We start from the raw sequence: 18,936 nt of genomic DNA, 5'->3' as shown, positions 1-18,936 counted from the left end.
ACTCATCTGTGTATACCCTGGATAAAAGAAGAATCAGATACAGGGTTTTCACAATCACACAGTCACATTATAAAAGTGATATCATTAAACAATCGTCTTCAAGAATCAAGGCTACTGGAACACAGCCCAGCAGTTTCAGGTACTTCTCTCCAGGCACTCTGATACAACATAAACTAAAAAATGACGTCTATATACTGCATAGGAATAACCTCCAGTATATCCTCTCAGCTCTGTTTGAACTCCCTCAGCCAGTGAAACTTTATTTTGTCTCATTTCTCTCTTACACCTTTTGGTCAAGAAGGCTTTCTTAGTCCCATGATTCTGAGTCCCAGTGAATCCCAGGAGTCATGCCCCATGTAGGGGAAGGGCAGTGAGTTCACTTGCCATGTTGGCTTAGAGAGAAAGGCCACATCTGAGCAACAAAAGAGGTTCTCTGGAGTTGACTCTTAGGCATAAGTGGGCTTAGCCTATCCTTTGCAGGGATAAGTTTCATAGGGGTGAACCCCAAGATCGAGGGCTCAGCCTATTTAATTGATTGTCTCTACTGCTTGCAAGAGTATCAGGAATTTTTCCTCCTTTCTCCCCAATCCCCCAAGGGGGCTTTGAAAATATTTCTTTATTCACTGTCCAAATTACTCTGAGATATATTGGGGCATCACATTAACCTGGAAAAACCAACAAGATCTCACACCCTATTTAAGATTTCATGTACTTATAGTATTCAACTAAACTGGCCATGCAAGTTAAATTATGTAATGCACTCCCCAAGATAGAAATTTGCACCAAATAAATCTCCCTCTCGTCTCATACAGCAGTTGAAATTTTAAAATATGGATGATATCATCGTTTACCCTGCGTTCTGATCTACCCCAGTCCTATCCAGGTCAGCTTCCTTCATATCTCTAGTCAAAGTCTGATCCTCTTTTCAACTTTTTAAACAATTCCTGTATGGGGTAATGCTGACTTTTATAGCTTCAGAGCTCTAATTCTGAGTCTCAGGTGGCACATGAATATTTGAAGTTGCTGGGAACAACCAGGTTATACACAAACATCTCAGTATCTCAGAATTTAGAAATAACAGTTACAACCCCTGAATATATGTGACTGCTGTAAGAGCTTACAATCTAGGACCCTTTACAATAGGCTCTAACCTGATAACCCATGCTCTTGACTTCAGTTCACCTAGTTTTTATAGTATAGTTAGTCTATATGAGTGAGGTATGCTAATATTTGTCTTTTTGTTTCTGACATTTCATTCAATTTACAGTCCTTAAGGTTCATTTACCTGGTCGTATCCCTCATAATTTCATTCCTTCCTGCAACCTCTCAGTAATCCGTTGTATGTGTACACCATAGATTCCTCTTTTATTCCTCAGTTGTTGTACCCTTAGGCCATTTCCATCTGTTGTGAATTCTGAACACTGCTCCTTAAACACCAGTGTGCAAATGTCCTTTCCCCTTCCCCACACCCAGTTCCTCCAGGTATATACTGAGCAACAGATTTTAAGATCATATGGCAACCCCACCCATAGCCTCCCCTGGAACCACCACACTGCCCTCCAAGGGGCTGCACCTCTCATTTTCCCTACCAACAGTGAACAGGTTCATCTCTTTCTCCATGTTTTCTCTAGCAATTGTTTCTCTCTGTTCATTTTTAAACAGTTTTATTTGCACATCATACAATCTATCCTAAGTAAATAGGCATGCCTTTGCCACCATACTTTATATGATGTCTTTTCCTTTTCTTCCACAAAGCATCCATACCCTTACCCCAGGCCCTGCCTGGTGACTTTTAGTTTTGGCATAATGTCTTTGTTACATTCAGTGGGAGCATATTACAGTGTTACTGTTGACTGTAGATCTTAGCTTGCATTGATTGTACTTTTTCCTGTATACCATCCATTTTCAACACCTTGCAATTTTGACATTCATTTGTTCTCCCTTATGCAAAATCATTTTTTTATTTCTACATTATAATCACCACCATTGTCCATTCTAGGCATTCCTAAATTATACCATCTCAGTCTTTATCCTCTGTCTTTCCTTCTGGTTCCCCCCAAACCTCCTCCCTCAAATGTACTCTCACTCAGATTCATTCAGTATAGTTAAATTATTGTGCTATAATCAGGTAGCATTGTGCTATTCATTTCTGAATTTTTACAATCAGTCCTGTTGTACAATCTGTTTTCCTTCAGTACCAAATGATCCAATCTCTACCCTATTTTTAATTTCCTGATAACCTGCATTCTTAATTTTAGCTCTCAAAGTTCACTCATTAATGCTACTTCATATTAGTGAGACCATACAGTATTTATCCCTTTGTTTCTGGCTAATTTCACTCAGCATTATGTCTCCAAGTTTCATCTATGTTGTTACATGCTTCATGACTTTATTCTGTCTTATAGCTGTGTAATATTCTATCATATGTATATACCACAGCTTGTTTAGCCATTCATTCAATGATGGTCATTTGGGCTATTTCCATCTCTTGGCAATCGTAAATAATGCTACTATAAACATCAGTGTGCAAATATCCATTTGTGTCCTTTTCTTCAGTTCCCTGAATGTATACCTAGCAATGGGATTGCTGGATCATAAGGTAGTTCTATACTTAGCTTCCTGAGGAACTGCCAAACTTAGGTTTTACCATTTTAAATTCCCACCAACAGAGGATAAATGTGCCTCTTTCTCCACATCCTCTCTGGCACTTTTCATTTTCTGTTTTCTTGATTATGGTCTTTCTAGTGGTTTTCAGATGATATATCATGGTGGTTTTGATTTGCATTTCTCTGCAAGCCAGTGGAGCTGAGCATCTTTTCATGTGCCTTAAACCCATTTACATTTCCTCTTCTGAGAAGTGTCTGTCCATGTCTTTTGCCCATTTCTAATGGATATTTATCTTATTGTGACTGAGTTGAAGAATCTCTTTATATGTTCTGGATACTAAACCCTTATCTGACATGTGGTTTCCAAAAATTGTCTCCCATTGTGTAGACTTTCTTTTTATTTTCCTGACAAAATTCTTTGATGCAGAAAATATTTAATTTTGAGGAGATCCCATTTATCTATCTCTTTTTTCAATGCTCATGCTTTGAGTGTAAGGTCTAGGAAATCTATCATGAGATTTATAAGATATTTCCCTACATTTTCTTCTAAAAGTTTTATGGTCTTAGCTCTAATGTCTAGGTCTTTGATCAATTTTGAGTGAATTTTTGTGTAGGGTATGAGATATGGATCCTCTTTCATTCTTTTGTATATGGATATCCAGTTCTCCAGGCATCATTTATTGAAGAGTTGCTCTGTTCCAGGTGGGTTGGCTTGACTGCCTTAGCAAAGATCAGTTGTCCATAGATGAGAGGGTTGATAGTTGAGCATTCAATTCAATTCCATTAATCAGTATATCTATCTTTATGCCAGTACCATGCTGTTTTGACCACTATAGCTTCGTAATATGCTTTAAATTCAGGTAGTGTGAGACCTCCCACTTCGTTTTTCTTTCTCAAGTTATTTTTAGCTATTCAGGGCACCCTGCCCTTCCAAAAAAAATGGCTATTGGTTTTTCTATTTCTGCAAGGTAAGTTGTTGGGATTTTAATTGGTATTGCATTGAATCTATAAATCAATTTGGGTACCATTGACATATTAACTATATTTAGTCTTCCAATCCATGAACACAGTATACACTTCCTTTTATTTAGGTCTTTCATGATTTCTTTTAGCAATTTCTTGTAGTTTTCTGTGTATAGATCTTTTGTATCCTTAGTTAAATTGTTTCCTAAATATTTTATTCTTTTGGGTGCTATTGCAAATGAAATTTTTTCTTGATTTCCTCCTCAGATACCTCATCACTAGTGTATAGAAACATTACTGATTTTGTCCCCTGCCATACTGCAGTATCATTTATTAGCCCTAGTAGCTTTGCTGTAGATTTTTCAGAATTTTCAACATATAGTATGTTATTGGCAAACTGAGAGTTTTACTTCTTCCTTTCCAATTTGGATGCCTTTTATTTATTTTTCTTGTCTAATTGCTCTGGCTAGAAGTTCCAGCACAATGTTGAATAACAATTGTGGCAGTGGGCATCTGTGTCTTGTTCCTGATCTTAGGGAGAAAGCTTTTAGTCTTTCCCCATTGAGGATGATGTCAACTGTGGGTTTTTCATATATTCCTTTTATCATATTGAGGAAGTTCCCTCCTATTTCTATCCTTTGAAGTGTTTTCATCAAGAAAGGATGTTGAATTTTGTCAAATGCTTTTTTTTGCATCAATCGAGATGATCATGTGGTTTTTCTGCTTTGATTTGTTGATATGATGTATTGCATTAATTGATTTTCTTATGTTGACCCAGCCTTGCATAACTGGAATAAACCCCATTAGTCATGGTGTATAATTCTTTTAATGTGCTGCTGGATTTGATTTGCAAATATTTTGTTGAGGATGTTTGCATCTATATTAATTAAAGAGACTGGTCTATAATTTTCTTTTCTTGTAGTATCTTTTGTCTGGCTTTGGTGTTTGGGTGATATTGGCTTCATGGTATATGTTAGGTAGCTTTCCCTTCTCTTCAATTTGTTTTGAAGAGTTTGAGCAGAATTGGTACTAATTCTTTTTTGAATGATTGGTAGAATTTACATGGGCAGCCATCTGGTCCTGGACTTTTCTCTTTTGGGAGCTTCTTAATGACTGATTCAATCTCTTTACTTGTGATTGGTTTGTTGAGGTCATGTATTTCTTCTTGACTCAGTGTTGGTTGTTCAGGCCTTTCTAGGAAGTTGTCCATTTCATCCATGTTGTCTAGTTTATTAGCATGTAGTTGCTTGTAGTATCCTGTCATGACCTCCTTTGTTTCTGCTGGGTCAGTCGTTATGGCTCCTCTTCCATTTCTGATTTTATATATTTGCATCCTCTCTCTCTCTCTCTCTCTTTTTCTTTTCAACCTAGCTAAATGCCCATTGATTTTACTGATTTTCTCAAAGAACTAACTTCTGGTTTTGTGGATTTTCTCAATTGTTTTCATGTTCTCAATTTCATTTATTTCTGCTCTAATCTTCGTCATTTCTTTCCTTTTATTTGCTTTGGGGTTGTTTTACTGTTCTTTCTCTAGTTCTCCCACGTGAACAGTTAATTTCTTGATTTTTGCTCTTTCTTCTTCTTTTTTCTCTCTCCATATAATATATATTTTCTTAAAAAATAAACAAGTCTAGTTTTGTGGTAGAGGCAGTGGGGGAGCTAGAGGTATCACAAAAGGTGGCATGCCCACCACACCCATGCCCATAATGGTGACAAAGTTAGAAGGGTCCATGGGAGGTGGAGGAGGAGGGGGCAGGGCATACATCATGCCAATGGAATCAGGAAGCAAAGGCAGCAGAGGGGGAGGGGCCCCAGGTGCAAAGGCAGCAGACCCAGGGGTGGGGCAGGGACACCATAGTGGGGTTGCCTTGCATCTTAGGGGCTCCTGGAGAAGCTGCAGCAGCTGCCTGCTGCTGTTGCCATGGCAGGATGGACCCTGTGCCAGCATTTGTGTTGGTAGTAATCATATTTTGCTGCCATGGCAAGGGGGTACTGGAAATCATATTGCTACTGGGCAGAGGGGGTGGTGGAGGCTGCTGTTGTTGCTATTACCATGGGGGAAGAGGACCAGAGTGAGGGGGCTGGGGCTGCCCACTGGGAGGCAGTGGCGGTGACATAATACCTTTTCATTGACACAGGCAATAGATCCCAGAGCCCACAGACATACTTACCAGGTACTGATACATTGGAAGAGGGCCGTGGTGTCCAGGTGGTTGGGGGTCCTGGTTCATTGGTGGCTGCAGTGGCTACATCCAAGTGGGTGTGGCATCCATTGGGATTGTGCTGCATGGGATGTCCACCATGCCCACCTATCAGACTGGGTAATGGGTGTGGGAAGCTGTGGGGGCTACCTCCTGGTCCACCAGGACCACCTCTGTACATGCTGTGGTAGGGCCAACTCTCCGAAGGGCCAGAATTCATCCAGGGTGAGCAGCTCCGTGGAGGTGGGTTGATGGCAGGAGCAGTAAGCCAAGGTACATTGGCCACGTGTGTGGTGGCAGGCCCAGAAGTGGAGCACACGGATCCTGGGACAGGTGCTTCACCCAATTCAGCGATGAGGGACAGATATTCTTTATCCATACTTGCTTTATCCTGAGCTGACTGGGGGTCACCAGGCCTTTGGAATTTGCAATCAGAAGCAATGTGGCTGGGCCCCTCAACACTTGGTACAAACTGTGGTGTTGGTAATGCTGCAGGTCTCTGAGCTCTGCCAGGGTCTTAAGATTCTGTTATTGTTTTCCTGGAGAGTCCTATTCAAGTGAGCCAATTCCCAAAGCTGCATCTTCTGTAGATCATTCTTGTCCTCGGGGGTTTCGGTGCCCTGCTTCAGGATATTTCTTATATGCTCTGCAGCCTTTTTGATGTTCTCCATGGTATTGGTGGTAACCAGAGCATAAAGCAGTTCATCCACCCCAGGCAACATCTGGCCATCTTTGCACTCAACCTTTGCTTCCCTCACAGACCTTTTCCCTTGGATCATAATCTTGGCATTGCTTCCCTTCTCTGTGTTCTTCAGGGTATTACCTCTGGGTCCAATTAGAGCCCCACAAAATTGATTTCCAGATACTCATCTTGTGGAATCATTACTTTATTACTCACAGGTGTTGCTGGAGGTTTGTAATCTGCAGGTGGCTTGAAGTCAGGGTTGAGTGTAACCATTTCCATGATGAGGTTATGTCTCTCCCCTTCCAGCTTTTTGATGGTGTGGAACTCATGGGGTTAAGCCACTTCCCCTCACTATTGTAGATGGGCTCAGGGGAAGGGGACATGTCCTTATGGTTGGGGGGATGCCCAGGTCTCTTGTACACAGTTTATGAGTCAAGTTTTCTATGTGCAGTTTCACTATGTAAGCTCTGTCTTGTTCCTGAATAAGTCCAGGGGGTAACTGTAGACATTCCTGGGATCACCGTCCTCTGTTGCATTGTGTCTTGGTTCCAGCAGCATCTCTTCCACTTCTTACTTGGGAAGTCTAGTGGTGTGGCATTTGCTCAGATCACCAAGGTGCCCCCATGTTGGCAGTTCCTCCGTGGTGGTGGCTTCATGCATCTCCTGGGGGTAGGGGACCTGACTGTGCTGCCCTGGAGCCCGTCCTCTCACTTGGCAGTGTTCCACAGCGGTGTGAGACACACAAAGAGGGAAGAGAGAAGGTGCTGCAGGGGTGGACCTGGGGCGATGGGTCAGAGCCTTGATGGGCCCTGCAAGGCCAGATTGGGATTGGTGTCCAGGATTGGCAGAGCCATAGACCTGCTCAGTGTGTGCTGGAATTGGCCAAACTCTTAGTCCAAGAAAGGAAGTGGCAGCAAAGGTTCATGACTGGGAGGTGTTGTACTGCTCACTTCATTTTTTACTGCTCTTCTTTTGTAATGTAGGCACTTAAGGCAATAAATTTCCCTATAGGCACTACTTTTGCTGCATCTCATAAATATTGTAATGTTGTGTTTTCATTTTCATTTGCCTCGAGATAGTTACTGGTTTTTCTTGTAATTTCTTCCTTGATCTACTGGTTGTTTAAGAGTATATTGTTTAGACTCCATATATCTGTGAATTTTCTGGCCCTCTGCCAGTTATTTTTATATTTTTTAAAAATGTTTTTGTTGATAAATCTTCACATATATACGTTCCATACACAGTGTACAATCAGTAGTTCACAATAGCAACACACACATGTGTATTCATCACCATGATCATTTTTAGAACATTTGCATCACTCCACAAAAAGGAAAAAAACCCTCATACATACCATACTCCTTACCCATCACTCTCATTGACCAATTGTATTCCCATCTGCCCAATTTTACCCAATTTTGTCCCCCCGTTATTTATTTATTTTTTATCCATTTTTTTTTTTTTGACTCATCTGTCCATATCCTGGATAAAAGAAGCAACAGACACAGGGTTTTTGCAATCTCATAGTCACATTGTAAAAGTTATATCTTTATATAGTCGTCTGCAAGAATGAAGGCAACTGGAACACAGCTCACCATTTTCGTGTACTTCCTCCAGTCACTCCGATATACCATAAACTAAAAAGGGATATCTATTTAATGCAAAAGAATAACCTCCGGGATAACCTCTACACTCTGAAATCTCTCAGCCACTGAAATTTTACTTTGTCTCATTTCTCTCTTCCCCACTTTGGTCAAGAAGGCTTTCTCAATCCCTTGATGCTGGGTCCTGGCTCATCTCAGGATTTCTGTCCCATGTTGCCAGGAGATTTACACCCTTGGGAGTCATGTCCCATCTAGGGGTGAGGGCAGTGAGCTAACCTGCTGAGTTGGCTTAGAGAGATAGGCCACATCTGAGCAACAAAAGAGGTTCTCTGGGGGTGACTCTTAGCATAGGTTCAGCCTATCCTCTTCAGGAATAAGTTTCGTAGGGGTGAACCTTAAAATCGAGGGCTTCCCTCTACCTGTTATTGATTTCCAACTTCATTCTATTATAATTCAAGAAAGTGTTTTATATGATTTCAATCTTTTTAAATTTATTGAGACTTGCTTTGTGACCCAGTATATGGTCTACCCTTGAGAATGATCCATGAGCACTTGAGAAAAATGTGTGTGCTGCTGTTGTGGGGTATAATGTTCTATAAATGTTAAGTCTAGTTCATTAATTGTATTATTCAAAATCTCTGTTTCCTTATTGATCCTCTGTCTAGATGCTCTATCCATTGATGAAAACAGGGAATTGAAGTCTCTAACAATTATGGTAGAGGTGTCTACTTCTCTCTTCAGTGTTGTCAGTTTTTATCTCTTGTATTTTTGAGCACACTGACTTGGTGCATAAATATTTGTGATTGTTATGTGTTCTTGTGAATCATTCCCTTTATTAGTACATAGTTTCCATCCTTGTCTCTTTTATTTTACATTTGAAGTATAATTTGGCAGATATTGGTATAGCTACCCCTGCTCTTTTCTGATTGTTGTTTGCATGGAATATGTTTTCCCAACCTTTCATTTTCAATCTGTATTTGTCCTTGGGTCTAAAATGAGTCTCCTGTAGACAGCATATACATGGGTCCTGTTTTTTAATCCATTTTGCTAGTCTCTGTCTTTTGATTGGGCATTTAATTCATTAACATTAATGTTATCACTATAAAGGCAGTACTTTTACCATTTTGTCTTTTGGATTTTATATGTCATATCTAATTTCTTTTCTCTTTTTACCTTTACTTCTCCACACCTCTCTCTCCTGCCTTTTCCTATCTGCCTGTAGTGCTCTCTTTAGTGTCTCTTGTAGAGCCAGTTTCTTAGTCACACATGCTCAGTGACTGTTTTTCTGAAAATATTTTAATCTCCCCCTCATTTTTGAAGGACAGTTTTGCTGGCTAAAGAATTCTTGGTTGGCAGTTTTTCTCTTTTAGAATCTTAAATATATCATACCACTGCTTTCTTACCTCCCTTGTTTCTGCTGAGAATTTCACATAGTCATATTGAGCTTCTTTTGTATGAGATAGATTGCTTTTCTCTTGCTGCTTTCAAAATTCTCTCTTTGTCTTTGATATTTGACAATCTTATTAGTAAGTGTTTTGGAGTATGTCTATTTGGATCTATTCTGTTTGGGGTACACTGCACTTCTTGGATCTGTAATTTTATGTCCTTCATAACAGATGGGAAATTTTCAGTTATTATTTCCTCTTTTAGTCTTTCTCCTCCTGGCTCTGTGTATCTCCAGGCTCTATGTGCCCCCTTTTCCAATATCTTGTGCTATCCAACTCAAAAAGCCTGTTTTTAATTCCTCATCAGCCCTGCCCCCTCTATGTCAGGGCAAAAACCCCTAGTTTCTTTTGTGCTTATTCCAGGTTTATCTGTGCTGGAGGCCTGTTTTCAGTAGTCAGAATTTGTCAATTAATTCCACAGTTGGAGCTTGGTTGAGCTAAGCCTTTGCTACTAGTAAAGTCTGTTTTCTTTCCCCTTGGAGAACCAACCTGATGTGCCTGTGGGGGAGGGGCACTGGCCTCCACAGCTTGGGGGACCCACAATTCTGTGTGGGGTCTCAGCCATTCCACGTGGTCCAGGCTGGGTTATGTTGTGTGCCCAGTCACTGATGTTCCCACAGCAGTTGTTCTGTGCCATTCCTGCCTATTTACTAGCTACTCTGAAGGACAAAATAAACTTGACACCTTGCTATGCTACCATCTTGCCCCGCCTCCAAATGACTTTTTAAAGTTCTGCTTTTCTCTCACTTTGATTTTTTGTCCTCATTCAATTATGCCCTTTCCAAAATGGCCCAGATGATCCCAAACTGACCTTTATGAGCTATTATTGTATAGCCTCAGAACAATCATGCCATAAAGTACATGTTTTTAAATTTATATGTATGAACAATTTGGGGGCAACCATTAAATACTGTATTAGGAATCTGAATTTGATAAAAGTTTAACTCCTCAGGAAGCTTCTAAAATAGGTAAGAATAGGACCAAATACAAAGCAGGTACAGTAGTGTTTTACTTATTCAAATGTCAGTCTTGTGGTAGCTTCAGTTATAAAATTGTTGTCATAAAACCCATTGCACTAGAGTTACTCAATCATAGTACACTGGCTCTTATTTAATATATTTTTTTACATGGGCAGGCACTGGGAATTGAACCAGGGTCTCCAGCATGGCAGGTGAGAAGTCTGCCTGCTGAGCCACCATGGCTTGCCCTATTTAATATTAATTTTTTAAAAATTATTGACTGTCTGTCTTCCCAGATATCAACACATTAGAATCAAACCAGAATGGAGTTAGAAATTAGAAAGGAAGAAGGAAGGTACAATATTGCCATACGAAAGGGACAGTTGCTGAACAATTTAGAGGTGGAAAAATAGAAAAATTAAAAGTTGCGCCCAGCACAGCTCAGTGTTGGAACTGAAGGGAGGCAACTGGGAATTAAGAAAGAAAGACAAGAGACAAAGCTGGGACCAGGTGGGACTCTGAGCTCTGAATGAGACTCAAAGACCACAAAAGTTTCAGCACTGTTTATTTTATAGGGCTGTGAGACAAAGAAAGTAACAAACGTGTAACTAAACAACAGGGAAGTAGTAAGCACCAGCTGAACCATCTGCTTCCCTGTGCTGGGATGAGTCAAAAGTTGCACATATTTCCCAAGGCCTCCTTCAGCCCCAGACTCCAACAGCTTTGCAACACTTTAGTCTTTTCAGGACATCAGGTGCCCATTCCCACAGAGACAGCTTTGCTTTATCTCTGCAGCATGCATGTGACCTGTCTCATCCACTTCTGACAAAAGGTGACATAAATAATTTTATCACCAATAAAGTACAAAAAAGAATTGTTATAGAACTTAAGAAAAGGTCAAATTACCCTTAATAAGGCAGGAAAGAATATATTGATGAACATTTCTATTGGAATTGTTGATATTCTGTAAATATTTTAGCACCGAAGGGGTAAATTTTTAGCACTTGGTTTCTCATACAGTAAAAAAGTAGTTACTGCATCAAACAAATAATAAATGGTTGATAAGATATCATGACTATGTATACATATACAAATATATGTCTAAGGTGATGTTGGCTGAATATATTAGACTGAAATTTGCTGACCAATATTTATTTTAGGCTTACTATGTGTAAAGATTGTCTTTAATAGTAGAGAGAGTTAGAAAACTAACAAGGTAACTGATCTTGAAGAATTTAACATTTTGATGGGAAGATACCTGAAACACTATGGAAATGAACATAAAGTGTGAGGCAATATAGCAAAAGGTTAAAAACTCAGTCTCATGTCCTAGAATTAAAAAGACATGGAATCCAATTTTAGCCCTGCTACTTACTATCTGTGTGGTCTTGGGCAAATTGTTGATCTTTTCTGTACATTGCTTCCTTATGTTAAAGTAGAAATAATAATGATACCACCTTAAAGTTATTGTGAGGCTCGAATGAAATAATACATTTAAGTCTCATTATCATGCTTTACATATAACAAATTCTTGGTAAATGTTAGAAGCATTATTAAAGTAATAGCATTTACAAAGTCTCACTGATGCATGTGTGAATGTGGGAAACATATTAGATTGAGGTTTATGAGGGAAGATTTTATAGAGGAATTGAGGTTTAAACCAGCCCTGTAGAAAATGGTAGCCAGGAGAGGTTATTCAAAGAACTGGGTATGGCACAAGCAAAGGCAAGTTTGGGCACTGGTAACCACATCTAGGGCATGGCAAGAGATTGATATAACTGGAGGAGAGGAGAGGCAGCTAGGCAGGGCCAATAAGGTAGAGAAGCTAGAGGGGAAGATGTAGACTTCATATGGTAAGCAATGGGAAACCACTGTAGGTTCTTGAGCAAGAATGGGATATGATAAAAAGTGTTTCAAAACAGATTACACTATACATTGTCTGAAGGCCAGACTGAAGAAAAGATAGATTAAAAGTGGATGTAATTTTATTTTAAGGCAACTTCCTAGAGAAGTTAGACTTTAAGTCAAAGTATAAAGAAGGAAAATGACCTAGATTCATTGAAAGAAGAATCTGATCACATTATTTGAGATTACTATAAATCACATTATTCCATAACTTCTTATTTTTCTGGTTGTAATGTTGCTTTTCCTGGTAGATAAGTTATAGCGATTGTCTGGAATGTTGCAAGTTAATAACAGCAAAGACGAGAATATTCAATTTCTGTAACAGTGATTGGCTGTAGAGTGAAAACGCTCTTCTGTCACAGTGGCTGTGGTTTGAAAAATTTTGAGTCCTTATAAAATGAGTCAGTTGAAAATATAATATTAAGAGAGGATGAGAAGGAATGTCATTAGTCTCTGGAAAGAATATGAGGGACAGAGCAAAGAGAAGTAAATTAGTGAATTGCACACTATTTTGTTAAGGCTTGTTGGGAAAGGATCATGTTCCGCATATACTTTTTTTTTTTTTCCTTTGCTAAGGAAGTCAGTTTCTCTTGTTTCCTTTTCAGGTATAGTCTTATGAAGTCCTGCTGGCGCTGGAGTGAGGACAGCCGCCCTTCACCTGGAGAGCTTCGTTTGCGCCTAGAAACTGCTGCTCGAACTGCCAATGACAAGGCTGTATTGCAAGTACCAGAGTTAGTGGTACCTGAACTGTATGCTGCTGTGGCGGGCATCAGTGTGGAGAGACTTTCTTACAACTACAGCATCCTTTGAGGACCCTTCAGGAAGAAACAGTTATGATTGATCATATACTCTTGGAACCAGTTACAGAAAGTGGACTTTCTAGTGGGACATAAAGGGAGAAATGGGACATGGGCCCTGGGTCTTCACCCAACATTTCCCTAGAGACCTGAAATGATGCTCACTGAAGCTGTCCACCATACCTTGAGGCTGAAAAATAATGTCAGCTTCATTTTTTCTAGCCCAATTCTTAAAACCTTCTTAAAGATCCAGGATAAAAGTGGTGGATAGTGTCACTGCAAAGGAGGTTTAGGGAATCTGCAGTATTTGTTGGGGCATGGCACAAATAAGCTGTTTTCTTCCAGCTTACTTTCCTCCTGAAGCATGCTTTTATCTAGACTATTATAAGAGAAGCTGGAATCAAGTAAGGGAACTGGAAGCCAATGAAGGAATTGGAGAGAAATAAAATTAAAGGTTTTCTTTGCTGGAGAATATAGGTGTGGAGCAAAGCCATCCTTTGAAGAGTAGGTGGGGAGGAAGGACATTAAGTTCTTCAGTCCAGGTCCCTACTTCTTGGGATAGAGAATAACCAAGAAGGAAAACTCCTGAGTTTCCTCTTGGGTATAAAAAAAGAGAAAGATGGTCCCTTTTATCTAATTCTAAAACAGAAGAATACTGTTGGTACTGCTTTTAACTAGAAGGTTGGAGGAATCGATTCATGAATAACATTTGACACGTATTGTTCAGCAGGCAAACTTCCTGGTCCCTGTAAGATTAAGGGGACTGAACTTAAAGAGTCAAAGTTGACAGTGATGAAAATGCTGTTTGTGTGCTTCATAATTAGGAAATGTGGAAACTAAGTCAGAAAGCTTAGAAGGTCTTTTAAAAGGGATAGAAAAGGATGCAATCAGAGAAGGAGGTAGGATGGCTTTTAATTTCTAGTCACCTGTTGATGTACTGTGAACCATTTCATTAAATAAATATTTATTGAAATAATAATATTTGACAGCAGCCAAAGTCTCTAGAGATGATAAAAGTAAATAAATGGATTTTATATCAATAGAAAATTTGAAGAGACAACTTATTTTGTCAACAAAGGGATTCCTTATGTGTAAAATGGGCACAATACCTACCCCTCACAGGGTTTTGTGAGGAATGGATGAGCGTGTATACTGTATACATTATCTGGTACATAATATATGCTAAATACATGTTAGTTTCCTCACTTTCCCCATTACTGTCCCTAAACTTTTCTTATCTTTTTCATTTAAAATCTGCCAAGGCTAAGAAGAGAACCTTAGTCTGTCAGCCACACCACAAGGCAGGCCATGCCTACAAATGATGATACACATACCACGATTAAAATGATGAAGTCATCTTTTTAATGTGAACTTCTGAATGGTAATAATAGTTGCCTACTATTTCAAAATATTGGAAATAGCATGATAAAAAAAATTCAGTAGAACATGGTGATCCTGATTTTAAAGAATACTCTAGGTACTCTAGGAGTGACACCTAAGACTCCTACAGGGAAAATGACAGGCAGTGGTAAACTTTTTAGAAGTTGGAATCCTGACAATGTCATGAGTCGGCTAACCGAGTAATGATGCTGGCACCTGCTGAAACACCACAATGACTACAATGTCAGGATTTAAATGGGTGGAAGTAGCAGTAGCGAGAAGGAAGGTAGAGCATCTTAGCACATAATAAGAATGTCCTCTGGAATCCCATTGTTGCTTCTCAGCAGTTCACTTAAGTCAAATTTAGGGAGTATTTATTCAAATTTTTTTTAAAAAAATTGAGTCCTAGGGCCCACTACACCAAATACTTGCTAGGTATGATGAGATAAAAGAAATAGAGCACTTTTGATTATAGTCAAGAGTAGAGACATTATATATTTATTTGTGTAGATATCTGTTTATTATAAATCAGTGCTAAGTTCTATGAAGAATACAGTATAGAATGGGGATCTCCATGAAGAAATAGTATTTAAACTGAAGACTTAGATATGGGTAAGTAAGCCAGACAAAAACAGGAAGGGCTGTGTGTATGAAATCCTGAAGTAAAAAAAAGCATAGTTGGTTTAAGCAAATGCAAGAAACAAGTGTAGTCCAAGCCTGGTGAATTAGGGAGAAAGTGGCAAAAGCTAAAATGGGGTACTGCTTTTTCACACTGTATCTTTGCATTTGTTTTGGTAGGAGGGAAAGAAGCAGATAATTGCTCTTTTAAATTTTTATTTCTAATTTTATTTTATTTTTCTAGTTATAGGTTTGTGAAACTGGACACAGTAATTTTTTACTCTAAGAAACCTTGGTCTTTAGCTCACATGGCCAAGTTTTTTCCAAAACAGTGATTATATTTCTGGCATCTTTGACCTGTCAACCAAATGAATGGAAATTAACGGAGGATGATGAATGGAAAAAGTTATTAAAATACTTACTATTTAATTCAAGTTAGGATATGTTTTGCTGTTTTGAGTCCTGCCTCCTCCAATCTTGTTTGCTCAATCTATGCTTTATTGTTAAGAAATTTCCAACAATCCTGGGAACTGTGAAAATATCTACTTGGATACTGTAACTAATGGAAACTTGATAACATAGTTTAATTTGGAATAGTCTGAACCAATAGTTCTCAAATTATGCTCATGAAGATATTAGTATCCTTACATTAGATTTAGGGTATTCTGCTGTTAAACTTGAATAATAGTGGGGATTTTTCACTGTTTTTAAAAAGAAAAAATAAGTTAATGGATAGAATTTTATTAATCTTAACATTGCTGTTATATATGTATAAAATTCTGGACTAACATAACTCACTTAAATAATTCAAGTACTGAAAGATCCAGACCAGGCCTATGCTTAATTCAACAGACTCTTTCGTTGTTGTTTTGGACACAAGAATTAGCAGTTATGATACATGTTAGAAGCATTCAATATCATCATACACTAGAAAACAATTCCTAGTTTGAATAATGGAGTTAAATATATCATGCCATGATAATCTAGAATAGCTGCAAGTGCTCATAATATATGAATGAGCATATCTGAGAAAGAACGGTGTGGAAATTTTGTTTTTTCTGCATGACAGTGGCTCTCTTAGTTAAAAAGTAATACCACTGAGTGGTTAAAAAGACAGATATGGTTAAAATTCTATAGGAAGACTATTTCAGAAGACAAGGGTAGACAGACGGATAAAGGACTATTCAAAAGTGATTGATAAAATAAAGAAAACTGAGAGTAAAACTACCACCCCCAATGTTTATCACAGGAAAGTTAGCCCATGTTTCTGAAAATTGAAAATAGGAATGATTTGATAATTTGAAATAGGTATAAAGACAAAAAAAAAAAAAAGGAGGGGAGGACAGTGGGGATATGAAAAACCGATCAAAGGAAGAGAGAATTTTAGATGTAGGAGAAATCAGAACATTTTAAAGAATAAATTTGTAATGATAAAGAATCATCTCTGACCCCGGCCCCCTTACCTGAAAGCAAAAATTAAAACAAACAAAACACACACACAGACAAAAAAACTGTAGCAGGAAAGAATTATTTTGCCAATTTTAAAGTTGTGTATTATTTGATTAAATCATTTCTTTTCAATTTTCATTGAAATTGGAAATCACGTGCTTATTTCCTAATACCTCACAAGGGTGCTTTGATTTCTTTTTCCCTTTTTCGGAAGTGCAGGGTCCGGGAATTGAACCCAGGGCTCCAGGATGGTAGGAAGAATTCTTCATCAATTAATCTTGCACCATCCTCATGTAGGTGCTTTGAAGCTGACCAAAGATAGGTTGTGTTAGCAAAGCTGAAAACAGCAGTCCAAATGAAAGACTTTTATTTGCCTTCATTTAAGCAGCCCAAACATTTATTTTCATAAGTAAATTGTGGTGATACCAGTAAGTATGCCGCAATGTGAAGCCTAGAGCTACTGAGATTTAAACACACTCACAAAATGCTTTCACTATTCCCAGCCCAAGTAAAAATGTAAAAAGAAAAAAAGGGCTTTATACAAGTGCACTGTCCATCATGCTAGCCAGATGTGGCTACTTAAACATTAATTTAGATGAACAAAAATTTTTAAATATTTAAAAATTAAAAATTCAGTTCCTCAGTCACACTAGCTACATTTCAAGTGCTGTCTACACAGAACATTTCCACATTGTTGTTGGGTAACATCTGAGAAGACTACAAAACACAAATGCTTTAGTCACTTTGCAATCTTTATCATGATTAGAGAAATACATATTTTAGCTTTGCTATTTTGGTTAAAATATGAAGAGCTGAGTAAATATATTTTCATATTATATCATAAAAACAGGTAGAGCTAGAGGGGATTAGTCTTGAGCCTAAAAGCCTTTCTAGGAGGGTAAAAACCAAAACTGGCCCATTGACAAAGACCTTAAATCTTTGCATATTCCATGAGCTTTATTTACATAGTCAAAAATTCTAGTATCCATAGCTCTCTTTAAGTAGACATGAAGAGGAATACTGGCACATAGACTAAAAATTTGAAGGAAACAGATTAGGAAATCTAAAGACAATGAACGAGGTTTCCCATAGAAACTAAATTGCTTTAGTTTTCTTGGCTGCTCAAAGAAATACCATGTAATGCGTTGGCTTAGACAATGGGAACTTATTGACTCATGGTTTTAGTCCGGAAGTCCAAATCTATGCTTTATTGTTATCAAGGTATCATCATGGTGACGTTTTCTTCCCCTAGAGTGGCCTTCAAGGGATGGCTGCTGGTGATCCTTGGTCCTTGGCGCCTGCATCACACAGCAATGCACATGGTGGTCTCTTCTGAAGGCTTCTGACCTTCAACTTCTTGCTTTCTATTTGTCTGAATTTCATTCTACTTATAAAAGACTCCAGTAATAGGATTAAGACCCATCCTGATAGAGTTGGAACATACTTTAACTGAAGTAACTTCCTCAAAAGGTCCTACTTACAATGGGTTCATACCCAGAGGAACAGATTAATTTTAAAAACATATTCTTCTGGTTGCATAGCTCCAAATTACCACATAAATAAATGGATTACAGTAAATATTTCAGAGTTGTATTGAATATTGTGGTTAAATTTCAGTGGGTTATTCATGTGGTAAGTACAATGACCACATCATCTTTGTCTGGGATCTCACAGGTTTTAAAACTGAAAGTTTTGACATCCTAGCAAACCTTACAGGCTGGACAAACTGGACTGGTTTGTCACTGTAGTGGTTAGGGATGGTGCCTTATGTTTCTTATGTATTTTCCATAATGGTGGCCTATAGTAGTTCATACCAAGTAAAATTTCTATAGAAACAGTTATATAGTAACACCTTATTTATAAGGTCCAACATACCTTGGCCCAGTCTGTCTTTCTAGTTATTCTACTTCAGAGAATCTTATGTTCTAGGTATACTGCATTTCTTGGATTCTCCAACACCAAGTATTTTCATAACACTGTGCCTTTGCCCAGGCCATATCATCCCACTGAAGACACACTGAAGTTATCTGTCAATGTCCAATTAAAATAGCACACCTTTTCACAAGCCTTCCTTGATACCTTTCTTCAGCTTCCTCTCTCTGCAATACACTTGCTCCTCTCCTGCACTATCAGCATATTTTTCCACAAATTTTTAATATAGCAGTTGCTTCCTTGTGCTAATACCTTTCTCCATGTTTGTTTTCTCTTCTAGACTACAAGTGCAAAAGTCTTTCTTTTTATTTCTGACAAATAAGAAAATGCTTGTTAAAATGCATTACGTAGTATTTTATAAATTTCAAAGCTTATTCGCACACATTATCTCA

General features: G+C 38.4%; 1 protein-coding gene and 1 pseudogene across 9 annotated transcripts in view; one reads left to right on the top strand and one right to left on the bottom strand.

The window, feature by feature from the left end:
* STYK1 (serine/threonine/tyrosine kinase 1) overlaps nucleotides 1–13,377 on the top strand; it is a 63,740-nt gene extending 50,363 nt beyond the window's left edge. For all 9 annotated transcript variants that reach the window (XM_077170052.1, XM_077170048.1, XM_077170054.1 and 6 more), the window contains one exon: nucleotides 12,974–13,377. In XM_077170052.1, coding sequence (XP_077026167.1) covers nucleotides 12,974–13,178 — 205 coding nt within the window. In that variant the 3' untranslated portion in view covers nucleotides 13,179–13,377. The remainder of the gene's footprint in view (nucleotides 1–12,973) is intronic.
* Nucleotides 5,200–7,006, bottom strand: LOC143691504 (splicing factor 1 pseudogene; annotated as a pseudogene).
* Nucleotides 13,378–18,936: the final 5,559 nt, after the last annotated feature.

This window comes from Tamandua tetradactyla, chromosome 7 (assembly GCF_023851605.1).
Source record: "Tamandua tetradactyla isolate mTamTet1 chromosome 7, mTamTet1.pri, whole genome shotgun sequence".
In the NCBI taxonomy this organism is placed as follows: Eukaryota; Metazoa; Chordata; class Mammalia; order Pilosa; family Myrmecophagidae; genus Tamandua; species Tamandua tetradactyla.
This window is presented reverse-complemented; position numbering and strand designations above follow the sequence as displayed.